Source organism: Myxocyprinus asiaticus, chromosome 43 (genome assembly GCF_019703515.2).
Source record: "Myxocyprinus asiaticus isolate MX2 ecotype Aquarium Trade chromosome 43, UBuf_Myxa_2, whole genome shotgun sequence".
In the NCBI taxonomy this organism is placed as follows: Eukaryota; Metazoa; Chordata; class Actinopteri; order Cypriniformes; family Catostomidae; genus Myxocyprinus; species Myxocyprinus asiaticus.
Genome location: NC_059386.1, coordinates 5,323,846 through 5,347,797, shown reverse-complemented (window position 1 = coordinate 5,347,797; position 23,952 = coordinate 5,323,846). Strand labels below are relative to the sequence as shown.

At 38.6% G+C, this 23,952-nt stretch overlaps 1 protein-coding gene across 2 annotated transcripts in view; it reads left to right on the top strand.

The window, feature by feature from the left end:
- Positions 1–23,952, top strand: part of LOC127433273 (ephrin type-A receptor 5) — a 121,121-nt gene that overhangs the window by 56,874 nt on the left and 40,295 nt on the right. For both annotated transcript variants that reach the window (XM_051685005.1, XM_051685004.1), the window contains exons 4-7: positions 1,746–1,901; positions 3,070–3,405; positions 17,594–17,718; positions 22,726–22,885. In XM_051685005.1, coding sequence (XP_051540965.1) covers positions 1,746–1,901; positions 3,070–3,405; positions 17,594–17,718; positions 22,726–22,885 — 777 coding nt within the window. The remainder of the gene's footprint in view (positions 1–1,745; positions 1,902–3,069; positions 3,406–17,593; positions 17,719–22,725; positions 22,886–23,952) is intronic.

The following is a 23,952-nucleotide window of genomic DNA, read 5'->3' as shown; positions in this document are numbered from 1 at the left end:
CTGCCTCTTAATGCACACCAGGGAGGCTTTAATTAATGTCTTTGCGTGCACTTTGGACTGCCGAGGCCATTGATAATCTATCTTTCTCTCTCTCTCCATGGCAATACATTATCTAAATGTGTTTCACGCTGACAGGGTGTCTGCTGTGCAGAAGCACCTGTCCTGAATCTAAAGCATTTAAGCAGTTGCAAATACCAAATATACTGCCACCATTTGTCTCACTCATCGCTTAAACTGCAATTTTCAAACTGTCTCAGGCTCTTGGTGCATTAGAGTTTGGATAGGTGTAATAATTTGAAGCTTAATACATAAAAACATATTTTTAAAGAAATAAATATCTCATGTCATTCCAAACCCATATGACTTTCTTCAGTGGAACACAAAAGCTCTTTTTAACGCATATCTACACAACTGATGTTCGAAAGCTTTATTAGAGGGAAAGATTTAAAGTAACAACTTACATTTTTGTCTGATCTTCACACATTGCAATCGAATGGCTTCAAAAGATCTGGATAGGCTACTTTATGGCAAGTTGTGGTGCTTATTTGCTATTTTTAGAGCTTGACAGCCCCACCCATAATTACATAGTATATATAGCACACACACACCCACACACACACATATATATATATATATATATATATATATATATATATATATATATATATATATATATATATATATATATATGTATATATATATATTACACACATTTATATATTTGAGCATATAAAGATTTTAAATTCCACTAGTATTTGGGAAAATGTATGTTACATATATGAAAATGGCCATTTTTATAGTATTTTGAAATATATGTTCCATATGTGTACACATGTTGACTTTTTTAAATCAGTGAAAACACAACTATGTGTTTTACATATGTTGCCATTTATCAGATTTCTGTATGGGGCAGTCACCTCTCATTTTTATTGTATGGAAAAGAGCAGTGTAAAAATGTTTGTGTTTCATGGAAGAAAGAAAGTCATAGGTGATTGGAACGAGGTTTAATAAACGATGGCAGAATTTTCATTTTTTAATTTATATATATATATATATATACACACATTTTTTTCATTTGGGGTATGCTGGGTTTTGCTGCTCAGCACATCAAATTTTTTAACTAATTTTCATTACAATTGCAGCTTAAAAAGGAGGTTTATTCCCTAAACATATGAATTACTAATAATTCAGACTCATTTTAAAAAGGCAATGCAATGTGTTTATAAACCATGAAGACTCATTTAATCAGAATCAGAATCAGAATGAGCTTTATTGCCAAGTGTGCTCACGTACACAAGGAATTTTTTTTTGGTGATAGGAGAAACAAGCAAGTGCACACAGAACATTACAGTGAGACACAGAATATAAAACAAGGTAAGAGTATAAATAGACATAAAAAAAATAAATAAAAAAAATAGGACATATAACAAAGAATGGCATATGTACATGTACAAGTGGTAATATATGTGCAAGGTAGGGGTATGTATAGTTATTGAATTAAATATGAGTGAATTTACATATTTATACATTAGGACACAAGATAAAATATTAATTAAACACAGTGTGTTCAAAGCATCAGCATTCTATTGATATAAGCACTTGCTCTTTTTATTGAAGTTGTTGAATGTTTGACTTTAATGACTTGATTTTCTCATCAGCTTTGAACAAACAGTGCAATGGCTCTAGTTAATTGCATTAGTAAGTAATAACATCTGTATTGTGTTTGATACCTCTTTCTCCTGCAGTGTGTAAGCCAGGATTTTACCGATCAGCTCTACAGACCAAAAGCTGCAGTAAATGTCCTCCTAGAAGTTTCACCACGGTAGAGGCGTCTACTTCCTGTCAGTGTGAGCAGGGATACTTCAGGACCGAATTGGATCCCACCAACATGGCCTGCACAAGTAAGTACTTCTTCCATTGAGTTTTTATACAGCCAACTATGCCGAAGAGTAAATTTTCTCTAAATAAAGGGCAACAGTAGGTTTCCGGAAGTAAAATCCCATTGATTTTCTTCGAGGGGGAAATTGATTCTTAATGCTAACTCTTTTTAGACAGACCTACAATGATTGAAGATTAAGTGATGATATATCTTTCTGTAGAAGTCACAAGTCAGCGTGATTTCAACGCAATCATTTTTGTTTTTTAAAAAGTGTGTTTAAATGACAAATTCCAGAGGAAGAACTACACTACCCATAATCCTGATGAAAGAGATCCTTCAATCAGAGAAGTTGCTGTTACCACGGAAAAAAAATTGCAGCAAAAGAGCTCAACATTAACCGTCAAGTTCCATGAAGCATTGCGGATCAGTGTTGGGGAGTTGTTAGCTAAATTTTTTAGTAGCTTGTCAATAGCTCAGCTATTTTCTCAAAAATGTAGCTTTTCCAGTAATGAGCCACATTTTCCAAAGAATAGTGCTTTAGCGTCACAATTTTTCATGTTGTATTGCGAATGCAGCAATGGAGTCAAGGGCAAGGGTGCATCAATGCACAGGCTTACTCGCACAGTATGTGTGACGCAAATTTCTTCACCAGATGATGTAGTCCTCGTCTGTGCGCATCATCGCCGCATTAGCAGGCCATTGACTGCGCTAAAAGAGTATCACAAAGTAGTTGAAGTGGGCACACGTTCGTATTCGCTCATGGTCAGAAAAGTATACTTTGAAAGGCAACACGGTTGGCCAGGTGTGATCCGATCGGGAATCCAGAAAAACTAATTATACCCGGGCCTTTAAAGTCATGAGTAGCTTGTAGCTTGAGAAGCTACACTTTCAAAGTAGCTTCCCCAACATTGTTGTGGATAATGTAATCGAGTCTCCCTACAGATGTAGTAAGTACACAGTCTTGTTCAGACTAGTTTTTATGATTTTCAAACTTGTTATTTGATGTTGTGATTCATCTCAGAGCTGGTATGATTTATGTCTTTAAACTCTTTATTGAAGAATTTTTTTAAATCTATATGGAGAAAATGATTGGGAAAAATACTTTGAAACAAAGGCTGTTGGAAAAAGTAGGCAGTTGTTGTTGTGCTCTATGGATAATTGTTGTTATTTTCTGTGATGTCATCTTTCAGAGCCCCCTTCCGCCCCACGTAATGCCATTTCCAACGTAAACGAGACAAGCGTCTTCCTGGAATGGATTGCTCCGGAGGAGACAGGCGGCAGGAAGGACATCAACTACAACATTCTGTGCAGGAAGATCAGTGCAGATCTGGGCCAATATGAGCCGTGTGGTAGCCATGTGCGATACCTCCCCCAGCGGACAGGCCTGAGAAACACCTCTGTCATGGTGGTGGACCTCCTTGCTCACACTAACTACACCTTTGAGGTGGAGGCTGTGAACGGGGTGTCAGAACTAACTGCCCCTTTGCGCCAGTACGTCTCGCTCAATGTCACCACCAACCAGGCAGGTGAGTGTATCCCTCCCAATGAAATTGTGAAAAATTGTGAGAAAATTCATACAGTCTGTGAGATCTTAAAGACAACATGAATTTGCATTGATTGTGATGAATTTCTAAGTGAAACTATATTAGCTAGGTAATATTGAGAGAAAAAAAAATATTGGTTAGTATTAGTTTCCCCAGCTCATGCAGCTTTGGTAACAAAAATAGAAAAGTTGTTTCAGAAGTGGAGAAAGTTATAAATAAGGAATATACTGGATATATACACAAGGAATGTTCCAAGTTCAATATAAATTAAGCTCAATCAACAGCATTTGTGGCATAATATTGATTACCCTAAAAAAATATTTCCATTCACCCTTGATAAGAAAAAAAGCCCTGGGCACCTTTTTTTTTTTTTTTTTTTTTTTTTAATCGAGGGGTGAGTCGAAATATAATGTAAAATGGATAATGCAAAAAGTCCATAAACACAACAGTGCACATGGTATTAAAAATATAGCCACAAGATGTAAACATTATACATGTTAGCATGCATTTAGTCTGATAAAGTAATTTGCTAACCTTTTCTGTGTAAGTAATATCCAGTACCGGCATTAAAGGGTTGCTTTTTCAAGGCATTGAAATTGTAATATTGAATGTAATGATACCCAGATAATGTTAGTAAGTGATTTTTTCACACAACAATAATGTTAACATGTATAATATTTGTATCCTTTGACTATACTTTTGAAACAATGTACATTTTAGTGTTTATGGACTGACTCCATTCACTTCCATTGTAAGTGCCTTCTTGTAATATTGCATTTTTGATAAAGGAAGGATGAGTCAAAATAATTTTTGTGGTATTTAATATTATGCCACAAATGCCATTGATTGAGCTTAATTTATACTGAACCCAAAATATTCCTAACAAAATGTTTGCTTGTATTTTTCTTCTTCTTTAGAATAACAAACGCTGATTAATCTTACTACTATGTCCTTTTATATGTTTTCGTTTGAAAAATACACTGATTTCGCTATGTTTACACCTTTTAGACACACTAGAATTTTTTTTCTCCACCAGAAAGAGTGCAATAGACTTTTGAAAATGCTCTCCATATCTACATACTTTGGAAAACGATATTGTTGAAACTGAAAACACAGTTTTCAAACCTATGCAGATTAACATGGACATGGCTTAAGACGAGGGGAAGTTATTGAGTAGTAATAGAGTAAATAGGGTCTTTTTGATTGGATGAAGACTTTAAAATCATACAAATTCAGATGTATCCAGATGTAATTTATATTTTGTATAATCTCTGGTTAGCCAGTTAAGCAAGTATTGATTTTCATGGTTGTTGTGCGAATACAGTGGCAACTCTCCTGACTGCGACTGACCTTTCATTAAGCTAATGAAGACCCTAATGGACGATGAAGCGTAATATGCTTTATCTGAAAGAGGGGCTGTAATTGCTTGGGATTGCCCAAGTACTGCTTGGAGGGGACCACTGTGTGCCCATAATATGTCTGTGTGTGTTACATCTCTAGTGTGTGTCATGGAAGTGTTGGTGATGATAAGGCACCTTTGAAATGAGGGATTTGGCTTGAGCTGAGAAGAGGTTGCAGCAGAATACTGAGCGCTTTGTGTCAAGTAGCGGTCATGTTTTATGTGAACTGGATGGCTGGAGGCTAATCGCGTGGTTTGGCTGCAGTTCTGAGACCAGACCCACTCACAAAGGTGCTTGACTTTCTCAACGTGATCGGTATTGAAACATCTAGGCGAACCACCAGCTTCCTCTGTGTTGAGTTACTGAAAATCACTTTCCCATTATCTTGCTTTTGTCTTCACTCATTTGAAGTTCAAATCCATTTGAAGATCTTATATTGACCAACATTCAAAGCAAACACAGTCTATCAAATGGAAATCTGGCTGTTGTGCAGCATTGGCCTATCAGTTTCTTATGTTCTGAACTGAATGCTGTGACCATCCAGGATGATCTCATTCGTATTTGTAGCAATTAAATACATTACATAAAACATTTTTTGTACATTTGGATCGAGCTAAAACATACAATATCAACAGCATACAGTATCAACAGCATACAATATCAACAGCATTTAAAACATAAACTTTTTTACTTATGTACATTGGTAGAGACTACAGAGACCACTATATTGTTTTGTGACAAATACTGATATAGATTATTTTTGTGCTTAAGTGTCTAATAACCGATCTGGAGAACCAATTTTTAATGCACCGAAGGTTTTTGGACTCCTAATTATTATTGTTTTCTGCCATAAAAATGACTAGGCATCAGAGATCGTAATCAGTGTGGTCACAAATCCCAACCTCTATTCTACATGGCACTAGGTGTGGGCGAGATGACCAAAACTTCTGTATTGTGTAATCACAGTATGTGTAATTTTATATAATGGTAACAGTATATATCATAATATATATATATATATATATATATATATATATATATATATATATATATATATATATATATATATATATATTTCTTTTTTTTTTTTTTTTTTTTTTTCTTCTTCTGGAAAACCAACAAAAAAGGGTTAATACACTTATGAGACAAAACATTATGACCACTCCCAGGTGAAGCGAATGAAGTTGATCGTCTCCTAACAAGGCTACATTTCAAGGTCTGGGTAGATTAGATGGTAAGGGAACAATCAGTTCTCGTAGTCAACATGTTGAATGCAGGAGAAATAGGCAGAAGGAAAGACCTGAGTGACTTTGACAAGGGCCAAATTGTTATGGTCAGATGGTCAGAGCATCTCTGAAATGGCAAGGCTTGTGGGGTGCTCCTGGTCAGCAGTGGTGAGTATCCACCGACAGTGGTCCGTGGAGAGACAAACCACAAACCGGCGACAGGGTGTTTGGCGCCCAAGGCTCATCGATGTGCAAGTGCAACGAAGGCTATCCCATCTGGTCCGAACAGACAGAAGGTCTACTGTGGCACAAGTCACAGATAATTTGTGAGGAATGTGTCACAACACTCCTGCAGACCAGTCAGAGTGCCTGTGATGACCCCAGTCCACCGTCGAAAGCACCTGCAATGGGCATGCGAGCTTCGGAACTTGACCTTGTAGCAGTGGAAGAAGGTCGCCTGGTCTGATGAGTCCTGTTTTCTTTTACATCACGTGGAGCACCATGTACATGTATGGCGTTTACCTGGGGAAGTGATGCTCTGGGCAATGTTCTGCTGGGAAACCCTGGGTCCAGCCATTCATGTGGACATCTATTTGACACGTGCCACCTACCTAAACATCATTGCAGATCAGGAACACCCCTTCATGGCAATGGTATTCCCTGATGGCAGTGGCCTCTTTTAGCAGGATAATGCGCCCAGCCACATTTCACACATTGTTCCGGAATGGTTTGAGGAACATGATGAAGAGTTCAAGGTGTTGCCCTGGCCTCCAAATTGGGATGTGCTGGACCAACAAGTCTGATCCACAGCGGCTCCACCTCGCAACTTACTGGACTTGAAGGATCTGCTGCTAATGTCTTGATGCCAGATACCACAGGACAACTTCAGGGGTCTTGCAGAGTCCATGCCTCAGCGGGTCGGTGCTGTTTTGGTGGCACATCGAGGAACAACAGCATATTAGGCAGGCGGTCATAATATTTGTTTCATCAGTGTATATTAAATAACCATGTAATATGGGTTGCCCATATAAACAAAAAATTAATTAGCAATATTCAAGAAATTTTGAAATTTTTGGTTGATAATGATATACAGTATATGATGATATAGCCTAGACAAATTTTAAATGAAAGTGATTTAAAAACTATGGTAAAAATATGTAAAAATCCTTTTTGATTTAAAGCAATGTCCAAAGTAGCCTAATTGTATGTCAATTGCAATGCAAAAATGATATCAGTAAATGAATAATTGTTAAAAAAATATATATATTTACATTTTCTCTCCGACATGAAATACTCATAGGATAATTATAACACAAAAGCTGAGGAATAGAATTAAACTAATAGCTGCAGCATTACTGTTCATCACTGCAACAAATGCAGGTAATCACACACTCAGCGTCTCTCTCTTTCTCCCTCTATCTCTCATACACAAAGGACTGATTCACAGCTGTTTTGATAGCTGGACATGCAACATTCTTGTTCATGTGATATTGCTTTATTATTATAAATACAATAAAATCAACCTATGAATTCCATGAATGCAATATAGTATGATACTTAAAGGATTTGTAAAATTTAGTACCTCTCTAAAGTTGTTTTGCATAAAAGGGTTCACATTTAGAAGCTGCCCATACAGAACATGGATGTATCAGTATCTATCTAAATGTACAAAAAATTTATGTGTGCGCACGTTACATATTAATACTTACAGAAAGTAATGAGATCACACTGGACCAGCAAACCCATACTAAACGTATCAGAAATGTAAAGATCTGAGAATATAAAGCAGTACCACATGCCTACGGACTTGCAGAACTGCATCGCAATAACCAGCGCAGGTGTTACAGGGGCTGGCAGGGCTACAACATTTATTTCCACTTTTGCTTTATGTAATCCATTATCCTAAATGCTTAGGCCTTTTTTCATAACCTTAACATACAACTGCTGCATTCTAATTTAGGGAGAAATATTTAACATAATATTTGCTCCTATTTCCTTGCCGATGCATCTCTGTCACTAAAGCAATGCAGATGCGTCTAAGAGGCATACAGAAAAAGTCTTAGGGTGCTAAATTATTTCACTGGGACTTTGAGGGTACAGTATTTTCTACCTGAAGAGTTGACTTCAACATCTGCTAACTCATTAAGTTACCCTCAGATCAACAGAGGAATTATCCTCTTTAAAACATTATCAATTACGACAAGCAAAATTATCATTTTTAGCAGCCAAGAGAGCTGCCACACAGAGTCAACAAACTTGTGTGCGGAAGGCTAGCATGCTAACACGAGTCTTTACAAAATGTCGATGATATAAATTCTGTTTTGACTTCAGAAGTGGTGAGATTTTTAGAACCGGGAGCAGAATGTGCTGGTTGATCAAATGCTCGCTAATTTCCAGTGTTTTTAAGTAAGCTGGATTTCAAAACAAGCTGAATAGTTTGCAGGTGCAAGTGATTAGTGTGTCGCACTGGCATGCCCCTGAAGTGCTTTCATACTTCCCTGCTAAATGTCGACAGACTCGTGAGTGGAGGCATTTATGAAGCTGTTTTTGTGGAATTATTTTGTGAGCTTTTGCTGTGTGCTCATTGACAGCTGAGTATGTGACACATCGGTCTGAAAAGAGATCTGACACTAAGTATTCTCAATCGCTCTCAGCAAAGCTCTTCTGGAAAGCGGCTGTTAGCACTCCAGCTTTACTAAACTCTGAACATCCGTTATCATTTGACTGGAAAGAGGGTTTGAAGATGATGACCTGATCACTCATATTGATAAGACACTTACCGTATTAGCATTTGTTCAGCCTATAAATCAAATCAAATTACTTTTATTGTCACACAGCCATGTACACAAGTGCAATAGTGTGTGAAATTCTTGGGTGCAGTTCCAAGCAACATAGCAGTCGTGACAGTGATGAGACATATACCAATCTACAATAAGCATCAAATTTACACAACACAATTTAAAATCTAATATACACATAATTACACACAGCTCAATATACAAATAATAACATACAATGTACATTATACAATACACACAATATAGAATACACATTATACAATAAAAAAATAGTATATATAGTATATATAAAATGTACAGTAGGTTGTATTGTACTGTATTGACATTCAGGCTGTCGGTTGATAGTCAGTTGCCAGTGTGTTGTTAAGAGAGAATATAATTTATGACAGTCCAGTGTGAGATAATAAGATTAATAAAGTGCAGTGCTGATGTATATTGATCGTGAGAGATCAAGAGTTCAAAAGTATGATTGCTTGGGGGAAGAAGCTGTCATGAAGTCGGCTGGTGCGGGTCCTGATGCTGCGATACCACCTGCCTGATGGTAGCAGTGAGAGAAGCCCATGGCTTGGGTGGCTGGAGTCTCTGATGATCCTCCGAGCTTTTTTCACACATCGCCTGGTATATATGTCCTGGAGGGAGGGAAGCTTACCTCCGATGATGTGTCTGGCAGTTCACACCACCCTTTGCAGGGCTTTGCAGTTGTGGGCAGTGCTATTTCCTTACCAGGTGGAGATGCAGCCAGTCAGGATGCTCTCTACAGTGCTGGTGTAGAACCGTGTGAGGATGTGGCGGTTCATTCCAAACTTCCTCAGCTGTCTCAGGAAGAAGAGACACTGATGAGCCTTCTTCACAACAGCCTCAGTGTGGACAGACCATGTGAGTTCCTCAGTGATGTGGACACCCAGGAACTTGAAGCTGCTGACTCTCTCCACTGGTGCTTCATTGATGGTGATGGGGCTATGTTCTCTTTCTCTTCTCCTGAAGTCCACCACAAGCTCCTTTGTCTTACTGACGTTGAGGGAGAGGTTGTGCTCCTGACACCAGTGTGTCAGAGTGTGCACCTCCTCTCTGTAGGCTGTTTCATCATTGTCAGTGATCAGACCTACCACCATCGTATCATGAGCAACTTAATGATGGCATTGGAGCTGTGTGTTGCCACACAGTCATGTGTGTACAGGGAGTACATGAGTGGGCTGAGAACACAGCCCTGTGGGGCTCCAATGTTGAGGGTCAGTGATGAGATGTTACTGCCAATTCTAACCACCTGGCGTCTGCTTGACAGGAAGTCCAGGATCCAGCTGCACAGTGAGCTGTTTAAGCCCAGAGCCCGGAGTTTCTCATCAAGCTTGGAGGGCACTATGGTGTTGAATGCTGAGCTGTAGTCTACAAACAGCATTCTCACATAAGTGTTCCTTTTTTCCAGGTGGGAGAGAGCAGTGTGTATTGTAGATGCAATGGCATCATCAGTGGAGCGGTTGTTGCGGTAAGCAAACTGCAATGGGTCTAGTGATGGAGGCAGCACAGAGCAGATGTAATCTCTGATTAGTCTCTCAAAGCATTTGCTGATGATGGCGGTCAGAGCAACAGGACGCCAGTCATTTAAGCAAGTGATTTTGGATTGCTTTGGTACAGGCACAATGGTGGATGTTTTAAAGCATGTGAGGACTACAGACAAGGAGAGGGAAAGGTTGAAAATATCCGTAAAAACACCAGCCAGTTGGTTCGTGCACACTCTGATGACGTGGCCCAGAATGCCATCTGGACCCGCGGCTTTACGGAAATTCACCCATCGGAAGGATTGGTTTACATCTGCTACAGAGACGGAGAGTGAATTGACCTTTGTAGCTTTGGCTGCGAGAGCTCTCTCTGCGAGGGCGATGTTATTTCCCTCGAACCATGCATAAAAAGTATTTAGCTCATCCGGGAGAGAGGCAGCGGTGTTCATGGTGGAGTTTTTATTCCCTTTAAAATCCGTGATGATATTAATTCCCTGCCACATGCTTCTAGAGTTGGTGGTGTTAAACTGTCCTTCAGTCTTGTTCCTGTACTGCCGTTTTGCTGCTTTGATAGATTTTCGGAGGGCGTAACTGGCTTGTTTATGCTCCTCCACGTTCCCAGAATTAAAAGCGGAGGTCCACGCATTAAGTGCCGCGCGAACATCGCTATTAATCCAAGGTTTCTGGTTCGGGTAGGTCCATATTGTTTTGGACGGAACAACATCCTCTACGCACTTTCTGATGAAACATGTTACGCTATCAGCATAAACCTCGATGTCATCATCAGAGGCGGACCGGAACATTTCCCAGTCCGCGTGATCAAAACAGTCTTGTAGCATAGAGTCTGATTGGTCCGACCAGCACTGGATCGTTCTGAGGGTGGGTGCTTCCTGTTTCAGTTTCTGCCTGTAAGCAGGCAGAAGCAGAATGGAAGAGTGGTCCGATTTGCCAAATGTTGGGCGGGGGAGGGATTTGTAGCCATCCCGGAAGGGAGAGTAGCAATGGTCCAAAACCCGGTCCCCTCGTGTTTTAAAACTGATGTGTTGATGGTATTTTGGTGCAATTGATTTGAGATAGGCTTTGTTAAAGTCCCCGGTCACAATGAACGCAGCCTCAGGGTGCACGGTTTCCTGCTTGCTTATAATCCCATACAGTTCCTTGAGTGCGTGGTCTGTGTCGGCTTGTGGTGGGATATACACAGCAGTGATAATGACCGCTGTGAATTCCCTCGGTAGCCAGAATGGTCGACACAGAAGCATGAGAAATTCCAGATCAGGAGAGCAGAAAGACTTGATAGAATGTACGTTCCTCTGATCACACCAGGATTTGTTGATCATAAAACATACACCACCACCTCTGCTTTTACCTGAGAGGTATTTCGCTCTGTCCGCTTGGTGCACGGAGAACCCCGCAGGTTCGATGGCTGAGTCTGGAATCTCCGCAGACATCCAAGTTTCTGTAAGGCAGATGATGCAGCAGTCCCTCATCTCTCGTTGGAAACAGATCCAATTTACGGTGTGTAATTGCAGAACCAATGTCCAAAAGTGTTTTTCTGTTGTAGACAATAAGGCAGACAACATCCAAGACAAAAAACATAAGAATTGTAAACAAAACAAACAAAAAACGACAATGTTGTTTCGGAGCTCGCAATGCAGCAGCCATACTCGGCGCCATCTTGAGTTCAATCATCAGACTCAAGATATATAACCTTAATACAGTAGTTATTAATGATGTTAGTAATAATGATCTGTGATACCTGTTAAAGGAACAGTTCACCAATGTGTATTTTGTCATTCCACACCTATTGTTTTGTTATATTTTATGTGGAACACCAAAGGACAATTTCTGAAGAATTTTGTCACAGAAATTTAGCAAAATCTTATAACAAGGTTCATGACAAGTATTGTGGCAGTTCTGAGGTAAAATGTCCACTCTGTGGCGCAAGTTAAACGTAAACGCATATGTGACTTGAAAAATACAATTGCTGAAGCAAACAGGTAATTTCTATGTCACTTTAGCCTTACAAAAAACTCTTTATCAGTTAAACAAGGTCATATAATTATATAAAAAGTATAATTATATATTAAGACTTGGTACAGAGAATATACACAGAAGAGCCAAAATATTTTGACCACCTGCCTAATATGCTGTTGGTCCTCCACGTGCCGCAAAAACAGCGCCGAGGCATGAAATCTGCAAGACCCCTGAAGGTGTCCTGTGGTATCTGGCACCAAGACATTAGCAGCAGATCCTTCAAGTCCTGTAAGTTGCGAGGTGGAGCCGTCATGGATCGGACTTGTTGGTCCAGCACATCCCACAGATGCTCAATCGGATTGAGATCTGGGGAATTTGGAGGCCAGGGCAACATCCTGACCTCTTCATCATGTTCCTCAAACCATTCCCGAACAATGTGTGTAGTGTGGCAGGGCGCATTATCCTGCTGAAAGAGGCCACTGCCATCAGGGAATTCCATTACAATGATGGGGTGTTCCTGGTCTGCAACGATGTTTATGTAGGTGGCACGTGTCAAACAGATGTCCACATGAATGGCCGGACCCAGGGTTTCACAGCAGAACATTGCCCAGAGCATCACACTCACTCCTTCGGCTTGTCGTCTTCCCACAGTGCATCCTGGTGCCATCACTTACCCCAGGTAAACAGCGCACGTGTACACGGCCGTCCAAGTGATGTAAAAGAAAACAGGACTCATCATACCAGGCAACTTTCTTCCACTGCTCCAAGAACCAATTGTAGGCGCTTTCGACAGTGGACAGGGGTCATCATGGGCACTCTTACCAGTTTGCGGCTACATCATTTTTAGGATGTTTTTAGATCCTTAAAAGTTAGTTTAAGAAAGCAATTAAGAAAAATAATTTTGTAGTGGAAAACACTATCTGACATCATCAGATTGCCTTTTTCTTTTCTTTTTTTTTTTAAATAAATAAATCGTGCTTATCTTTTGTTTTGTGGGATTTTTTTAATTTTTTTATTTTTTATGTTTTCAGTACCTTGAACGGGGTTGTCATCACAGGATTACTGGTGAATGGTGAAGGCAGGAAATGTTATGCCTATGTTGCAATTCTGCACCTGTGCAATAGTGTGCGAATGTACAGTACCATGTTTCTGATAAGACCTATCCAGACAACCAATCACCAGTCTTTCCAGTGGTCTGACTACTGAATGTGTCATCTGTTTTACCAGGTAATTCCACGTCAGTCAGCGTTAAGTGCATATCACAAATCATCTTTATTTGAATGTTGTCTTTTACCTCAAAACTGGATTTCTGTAATAGTACATTATTCCAAGTGAATGGCCTATGGGAATCGAGCATATCACGAGCCAGTAAATCCTTGCTATCATTAAAAAGTACATATGACGCCACGGGAGAGTCTTACAAATGAAGCACATCCATTAAAATGTTTCCTTTATAAAGCTTATATTTGAATGCATTTTCAATTACTTATGTAAAAATTATTTAGCCTAATATCAGCTGCAGAACAGTTACTTCTGATTCAGTGCTTAACTCCATACTTTTTTTTATTCTAAATGTGTGTTATATTAAAAGTGGAGTTTATAATCAGTCTTTTCAGTTCATTTCGCACACACCAATACAAGTAAGCAGAGTTGAGAGTCATTTACTACAAGTTTATTTTTTGTTTCAATGCCCATTTTGTGTGTATCTGATGTTTATACATAGACCCCTGCTTTTTTTTTGGCAGTACTTAAGAGTGTATATCATAGCTCATAGTTCTTAGCTCAGGCCTCTGGTTGGTGCAGCAGTCTGTTGGCAGCAGTAATATCTCAGGCCTACATTTGGCCAATGGGCCGCTCGGCTCTGCCAGGGCTTTTTTCTTGTATCTCGGCAGGGCTCCCCAAACAACACTTGTTTACAAACACACAGGCTGTTGAGATGTTTACGCTGGCAGTCATTTGGGGCAGGAACAGAGGAGATGACCTTTCTTACACAGATGAAATCCACCGTACCGCCATGCTAACATTAAATAAATTACATGCAAATATTTGTTTGAAATATTTATCCAGCACAAAAAACAATATTACCTGGAGTTATTGTTTTACCGGCAGGAAGTTATGCATTTTTGATGCTGCTCATGCTAAGCTGGATACTTGTTTGACAACTGCGATTAACTCAGCCCCAACTGTGTGAAAAAGATGAAAATAGTTTGCATAGACAAGTTCAGTGATGAAGTAGTGATGTTTCTTGCTGGATTGTGTTACAGATTCCATGGCTGGCACAGATATTAAGACTTTTCGAGTTAGCGGATTCTCACACTAGATGAAGACAGCGCTTCCCTTTTGGTGGCATTAATCAGAGTGCTAGGATCACACCTCCTTTGACACGTTTCCTGCAGAATGCTGCTGTTCCATCTGTTAATGAACTGAGTGGCAGTACTCTGATGGGACTTTTGCACTGTGGGTTGTCATTGGTGACAAGACTGTTGTCACCTTTATTACTTTATTACTGTTGACGATTCTGTGCTAACAGTTGGCCTATTTTTTTCATAACTTAAAACAGTATTTCAGTGATAAGGATTTTTAAGTAATGGCCTTAAGAATTATTCTTTTGTAGATTATAAATAAATACAAATCAGGAATTATTGCATGCATTAGGCTGTCCACAATGTAACACTGCAAATGATGGGAGAGGAAGCTCTCACTGAGCTTAAATAGGCTTCTGAAATTTCACACATACAAATTGTTTGCTGTACTTTTGTGTTATTATATCCAAGTCTACACAGAGCGACATTTTCTGATCTGATTATAAATGACAATCTGCCATCTGAAAATCTGAAATTCTATCGAATAGATTTAAATATGATAAAATGTTTTTGGGTCATTATACAAATGAAGTGACAGATGTTATACACAATTCCAAGTCATTTCCATCCACAGAACTGCCCCTCACTGGATGTTTATTGTTTTTGGAACCGTTCTGAGTAAATTCTAGAGACTGTTGTGCATGAAAATCCCAGGAGATCAGCAGTTACAGAAATACTCAAACCAGCCCATCTGGCACCAACAATCATACCACAGTCTAAAGTGTGAAGTGAGTGTATGTATAAGTGTGCACTTTTTAACTGTAACTTGGAATACTATTGGCAGCTAAAAACTATGATCAAAAATAGCCCAAAATATTTACAAAATTACCTATTATTTAAATAAATGAACGAACAAATAATTCAAGAGGTGGAGATTTTTGTGATATTTACATTTTGTGGAAATCTGTTTAGCTTTTGTGCAGAATTCTATACATGCCACAATATTTTAGTTTGTTTTGATATAGAGTAACTATCTGTCACTTCCCATGACTATTTTGTTTGATGGACCCCCAGTTGAAGTTTTTGTTTCTTGCCATCACCAGTACAGCTCAGAATTCCCCAGGCCAACCTTAAGGATTATTGAGAATCAATAACTCACAGGGCTGCGTCTCCCACTTGACTGAAATTCAAACATTTAACAGGCTGCCAGAGTGTTTAAGTGGCACAGGCACCCTCCACAACACTGCTCTTTTCCTGCAGGCAAGCGGATCAGGTTGCCAAGTATACCATTTCAGGCTTTTAAGATAGGAATGATTACAGTTTTGTCTGGGCAAAAAGGATACAGTTACTCTTTGTTTGGGAAAGAGAGGATGGACTTTTCTATGCTTTCCTATCATGGGCTTCTATTGAGCTATTGGATCAGTGCCTGAGGGATCATCCACAGAACTTTAACCCTCTTTATCTCATGGACACAGTCCGACACTTCCATTCAGGTATATAAAGGCGGGTTTGATTTCAGCATTCCACATATAGACAGATAGGGTTTTTTTTATTTTTTATGTTTCTCATATAAGTGACACCAAACATAGCCATATGGGATGAAAGGTGAGGAGTTATTGAAGAGAGAGAGAAGTTTTGCAACATCAACAATTGAATTTAAAGTTTTAGTTTGCAGTAAGTTTTAAGTGTATATGTACAGGTTCCTGCAGTACTACTACAGAGTACCAGTAATGTGAAAATGGACAATAGATTGAAGAAATAATAATAATAATAATAATAATAATAATAATTACTCTCTCGTAAACATATAATATACAGTATATTTGAAAATGACCACAGTTATTTAAAAACTATTTAGGTACAGTAATGCAGTCATGCAACATATAACATTCATACAATCAGTTTTAACATTAAATTATATTTTGCATATACAAATGAAGCATATGCCAGTATTTTATACAAAGTACAAATATATAGTTAAATATATATATATATATATATTCAAATGTAACTAAATACTGTATATAGCTATAAATTTGAATATATGAATATAAATCCTAAATGTATAGTTTTAAATCTACAGTTATTATCTAAATAGTTATAAATCAAATTAAATAAATGTAAATCCTGAATAAATAGTTGTAAATCCAAATAAATAGTTACAAATCTGAACATATAGAAGTAACTGTGAATGAATAGTTTTAAATCTGGATATAAATCATGAATATATAGTTTTAAATCTGAATATATGGTTGTACATCCAAATGTATAGTTATAAATCTTAACTATATATCTATAAATCCAAAACTATAGCTGTTAATTAGAATTCATAGTTGTAAATCCAAATATATAGTAATAATCCAATTATAGTAATGAAAATTAGATCTCTGTGTTACATTATTAAGATAGCACTGTGAATATTTAACAAAGTAAGACTAGGCCAACATAAACCAGACTGTTTTATAAACTAATTATATGTGCAATAAAACAATTTTGTTCTTGTTAAAAGTGATGTCATGTCTGGGCTTTTATGGGAAGGAAGTAAATCCAGACACATTTCACTATGTATCCTGTTGTCTAAAATAATTAGGTTGCATAAACATAAAAGTATGTCATTGCCTGAATCCACATTCAAAACGATTTCTCAAAGCAATCAACTAGCAAAGATGAAAGACATCAGACCATTCTCTCTGACTGTCTCCACCACTAAAGTTTAGAATATTTCACATTTATGAACTGTCTTTTCCCTGAACAGTATGAAGCACTTAAAAGTAATCAGCACAATATGATATCTTCATTTAATTAAGAATAGCTGAAGGGATGGACATATCAAAAATTAGTCTGAAGCATAAACTTTGAAACTTTTAAATGACAATTACAATACATTGCATCAGGACTTCGGTGCATCACTCAAGGAAATATTTTTTCTGCTTGATTTAAGATGAAAAGTGAACATAACTTTTGTGTTCACAGCCCCATCTCCTATAACCATAGTGAAGAAAGGCAAGACAGCGAAGAACAGCATTGCTGTGTCCTGGCAGGAGCCCGACCGACCCAACGGCATCATTCTGGAATATGAGATCAAATATTTTGAGAAGGTAATTACTGCACATCATGAGTTAATCCCTCCAAACAATTTATAAAATATGATTTTATATATATATATATATATATATATATATATATATATATTAGTTCTAAACCTGGCCCTAAAAACTTCTTGAAAGGTTTCCTAAGATTTAACCTGATAGATGTACAAGTGATTAATTTGAATGTGTTGAACACATTTACTGGGCATGGGGTGGTGTAGCATAGTGGTAAAAGATCTGAGTTTCAAAAGGTATTACTATTGGGTCCTTGGGTGCAAGCACACCCAAACATTTAATGCAATTTTCACAACGCAGTTCTAAATCTTGCAGGTCAGTTGTGATTGCTAGGTTTTGGAGGATGCAGCAGCGTTAATACCATGTTCTGGCATAATTTACTGGGACTGTACAGCACCACCGCTGTGACCCAGGCACCTGAATCAGCTCTTTAAAATGTTGAAAGTGTGCTCAACTACACCATGCATCTGGATGTATACTCTGTTATAACACTCTTCTACATCACTTTATCATAATTTACTGTTTTGATATGAGTTACTGTTATGATTGCTAAACAATTTACACAAACATGCAAATAAATTACTTTATTTTTAAATAAAATACTACCTGCATTCTGTGAGATGTAATAACTACAGCTGACAGAATTAATGCATTAAAGGGGCTGTAAGATATTTTTTTCATATAAGGGGTATTCAAAATATTCCTGAAAGATATTAATGAAACAAGTGTCAATAAGTGAGATATCTCACTAGTCTCTGTGACAGCACTAGACTCTGACAAACAAAAATGTGTCCACGGGCCGCGGTCTCTGACGCTTTCTGCCTGTGAATAATTTTGCACGTTCTCAAAGTATTGTAGTTGCAGCGAATTATTGAGGCTTAATACCATTTTTATGTCATGTTGCTCATAACATTTGTCAGTTGAGAGCACTATTTTTCTGCTGTTGTTTATGACAACTGTTTCTGCTCGATATCGGGCTCAATAAAGCTCATTTGGTATCTTTGGAGTGCGGGGTTTCAGAAAGAGGGGCCGTGGCTAATCCAACGACTCAGCTTGTGGAAATTCTAGAACGGCTAAAATCGCTCACAGCACCTTTAACACATGCGATTAATTAAAAAAGTTTAACGCGTTAATTTGTCTTAATTTCGATTAATGCATTTACCATTAATACAGCATAAACCAGCATAAACACTGGTTGGAAGGACGGAATGTGTTCGCACAAAGTCATTAAACTGACGTACACTTCACAAGTCACACAATAACGCTTCCCTGTCAGTGATAAAATGATTAGAAAGGACCTCTTAATGCTATTTGATGTACAAAGCAAGCCCAGATTGGACTTGTGATAGAAATCAAATATTTTGCAGCCTATCGTCGCTGTCAGATGAAAACACATATCTCCATTTTTGGCAATTTGAAATTTTTACCATAGACAGAATGCGTCGAATGACCTCTTCCTACTGTTTGAATTGTGCATAAAGAAATTTAATCAGGCTATCTGTTTAACAAGTTTGTTCAATGGCCTTGAGAAGTGTCCATCTAAACCACGTATGTCCTGTCCTTATGTTTTGAAGAGTGTCAACTATAGTGTCTGCTCATCTATAACATCACCACCAAGGTAAAGTATCTCTTCTTGTTCTCTGAAAACATAATATGTACAACTACAACTAAGTGTAGTGAAGAGATTGCCTACCAAAGTCATTCATGCATGCACATTGTCAGGTGGCTTTAAAAAGTAGACTTCACCAGCCATATACGGTTGCCAGATTTCCATCTTCGCGAAACCCAGAGTGAAAGCTAATTTATGCTTTGGTCCCAAAAACCCATCTTGAAACCAAACTGTCCACTCAACAACCGGACTAGAAACCCTAGTCATAAAACTGATTTCAATCTAAAATAGTAAGTGAAAGCTCAGATTAAATCCAAAAATAAATTCTATAGCAATCAATAACCTACCAACTGAGTTCAGGCAACACGAACAGTTATACTGAACATGTGCCACTGGAACCCATAACAAGAAAACCGTTTATGTCCACATTCGCTAACAAAAATCCATGTTGTCCAAATAAAATATCGTAACAGTTCACTAACAAATGTGTAATGATACAATTTTATTTATGGTTCTAAAGGTGACTAATTATGTTATTTTCGATTCATTTTGTAAGATTTTTTTATGAAAAATAGTTTTTTCCATGCTCTTGAAAAATGCATTTTTTAGAGAAACGTGTGTAAAAAGGTTCGGGAAAGGAGGGAGCGGGAGCTGAATCCACATTCAATTAACTTGAATTACAACACAACATCAAACTGAAAACACAGCAACATAAAGAACTGATGCACACACACTCGGCTTCATGTGCGCCTCTCTCTCTCTCTCTCTCTCTCTCTCTCTCTGGCATCCCTGGCTCTTCCCTTATCTCCCTCCAGCTGATTAGGCAACTCAGCATGGGTCATGCATCCTCACAGCCCGACCACGCCCTCCTCCTTGTCATACTCCTCCAACGCCTAATTCAAGCCCAGGCACCATCCAGACTGGCATACTCCTCCTCCATCTCTAGAGGGGAGATGCTGCTCTTCCGGCCATTCTGCCACCCGATGGTCCACATTGACTCCTGTGAATCTGAGAGAGATGAGGGGAGGGAGGCAGAGAGAGAAAGAGCGAGCGGAGGAGACAGAGAGAGAAGAGCGAGAGAGAGAGAGAGAGAGAGAGTCAGAGAAAAGAAAACACTCTTCTTTGGCTCCCACGGGCACGCCGCCCCATGACGGACGACAGCCACTCCTCCGTCCCCGGCAGACGGCATCGGTTCCTCCGCCTCCCAGTGGATGGCAGCAGTTCCTCCGTCCCCTGACGGATGGCAATGGCTCCTCCACTTCCTGGCAGGAGGCAGCGGTTCCTCGGCTCCTGGCGGATGGCAGTGACTCCTCCATCCCCTGGAGGATGGCAGTGGCGAGTTTTCTCGGACAGCGTGCCCTTCCTCCTTTCCAGGGTTTCGGCACCAATGTAACAAGGTTCGAGAAAGGAGTGAGCGGGAGCCGATTCCACATTCAATGAACTTTAATTACAACACAACATCAAACTGAAAACACAGCAAAATAAAACACTGACGCACACACACACTCAGCTTAGTGTGCGCCTCTCTCTCTCTCTGGCATCACCGGCTATTCCCTTATCTCCCTCCCGCTGATTAGGCAACAGCGCCGGGTGTGCATCCTCACGGCCCGGCTATGCCCTCCTCCTCGTTACAATGTGCCTTTCATCTGACAGCGACACTAGTCTTCACTATCAACTATCACAAAAATGCAACATGAGACGTTTTTGTATGCAAGCTCTTTTCATGAGGAGTTCAGAGCAATGCTTGACGCTGACACCCTGATGCAAATCATGAACGCAGCTTCACGATTGCTGTAGCAAATCTAGCAGTCTATCGGCTTGTCAGTATTGTGGAGGATGAGAGTTTAAGAGATTTAATGCTCATTGTAATGAATATGCAACCTATGGGGAGATTAGTTTTTCAATTAGTCAACCTCCCAATTAGACTTTCCAAGGGAAACATTTAATGTTACTTAAATTGGTGCTATTTTAGTGCATTTCTATCTTTATACTGTGGAAGGCTTTGTTTGGAAAATGTTAGTAAAGCATTATATTGTTACATATTGTTTTGTTTTCTTTCCTAAGATGCATTCTGACAGAAAAATATGTATATATAGTGTCAAATTTCAGCTTTCAAAATCTGCGATTAAGCGCGATTAACTACAAAAAATATGCGCTTAATTACGATTAAAATTAACACAATGTTAATTTCATCCAAGCTGACAGATGATTTTTGTGAATAAGATGTAATCTATATTGAGCTTAATTTACATAGAAATAAAGCTTGTAAATGCTGAAAAGAATGGCAATAGTAGCTTTCACTCATGCAGCTTTTTCCGGAACATTTATTAAATTGTTCCCTGTAGAGCTCATGTTTAAACAGGACCCATTTGAAATACTGCTCATGGAATGTGAAATTACAGTATAACATTACCAGAAAAGTTCAGTTTTTGATGCTTTGTGTGAACAAAGCCGTAAGATTAATTGTTTGAGCGTGTACGAGGACAGGACGTGCTGATGTAAGAAGTATGTTGGTGCCGTTTAATGGCTGTGATCGGGAGTCAAAAAATTACATCAAATTGGACAGAAAAATTAAAGCGCTTCACCTTGTCTGAGCGGATGAAGACATTTTTTGACAGCTTACAAGAAAAGTAAGTGATTCCATTGGGATAAATAACTAGCCTCCTTCGGGAATGAAGAAAACTTAGGACCAAAACCCTTGGCAGCAAATTAAATCACAGAGTTTAAAGGCATTTTGGTGCTGAGGTGTGAATGGTAGTAAAACGGATAAAAAGACAGAAAGCCGTTGCTTGTGTGAATAGCAGATTTGGTACATTCATCAGAAAATGCAATCCGCAGGTAAACTGTTTAATGAATTTGTACCTGTGTGCAGGAAGCTCATTCAAACTATACACCTATAGGCTGTATATCTACAGCGAACAAGTACTGAAGTGACGTTAGAAGCATCAGATCGTTCGTGGATTGTCTCGGCAGACCACCCCACTGGCGACAACCCTGACAAAGCCTGAAACCAAACCCTTCTCTGATCGCCATCTCTGATTGCTCCTCATCTTGCAGTATTTGCCGACTGCTTTGATGGAACATTTAAAGACAGAATAGCACTGAAAACCAATCTCAGCTCCTCATGACCTCAGTGTTGAAGACCGGTCTGGGAAACACTGATACGAGGCACTTAGTAAAAGAAAAGCTATGATGCCCCACACCCGTTCATATGAGAGCTAATGGGCAGAGCACTTAACACAGGCCTAACAAAAGAGATTTAAAACTGATCCTCTAATACTGGCCACAACACACACACTTTACCATTCTCTCATGGGATGTTAGGCCTTATCCCCCATTTTCTCACTTTCTGGTCACTTCTGTACATCTCTTCTCTTTTTGGTGCTCTACAGGATCAGGAGACCAGCTACACCATCATAAAGTCAAAGGAGATGGAGATTCTGGTGGATGGTCTCAAGCCATCTTCAGCATATATCTTTCAAATCAGAGCACGAACCTCCGCTGGTTATGGAGGATTTAGTCGCCGCTTTGAGTTTGAAACCAGCCCTTACTGTAAGTTGACCTTACACACTGAAACATATTAAAGCACATCATAAAACAAATAGTTCCGGCTCTAAAATCAGATTAAATAAGCCACATTTCAAACAGTTTTGAAACAGCCTATAGACTGTACCTACATCTGTAACCGCATGTCAATAAAGCACAACAGTGGCCACCTACTTGTTCAGCAGCCTTGGTTCCGGAAATATTTCTCCCATTCAGTTTCTTAATGGAACATTCTTCAATAAAGTGTTCTAACTATGAAGCAAACCAACCAGCTCTACGATGAATCACATCAGGACACCATTAGATTCAAAGCAACAATGTTATTTTTTGCCATAGGGATTTAAAAAAATCCTTCATAAAAGAGTTTGAAGCAAAGAACCAAACTTACCAGCTCCGAGGTAAATCACTACATTACAAACTTTGATTTGAAGCAAAAAAAGTATTTGAAAATCTGACAAAAAGACAAAGGTTCTGTACAAGACTGTGCACGTACCATCTTTCATGAGGGAATGGGCTGCAATCCCATAAAGCAATGCTGAATGACATAATTGAATTAAAAGCGCTGAAAAAGTATAAAACTATTGATTTAAAGTTGTTGATTATACGTATAGAAACAGTATATTTTATTACAAATACATGCAAATATATTGGTAGTTTTAGAGTGTAGGGAGAGTGACTCAGTTGTGACATTCAGTGCGTTATGGGAGTGGCCGGTTTAGCATGCTTTTTTGGCTGCGATTCTCTGATTGGTGGATTCTTCTCTTCATTATCATGGGTAATGTAGTACTTAAAAATGAAACTTGACTGATGGCTTCAGCAGAAGTATATACAATAAATGAACAACCTCGCGGCTCACAATAGGTCTGTCTTTAACCTCCTGAGACCCTTGTGTGACTGCTGTGTGCATTTTCCATTCCCCTTTTTGATATGTAACTAGTAGCCCCCAAGAAACATGCAAATATATACAGTATATATTATATATATATATATATATATATATATATATATATATATATATATATATATATATATATATATATATATATATATATATATATACTGTATATATTTGC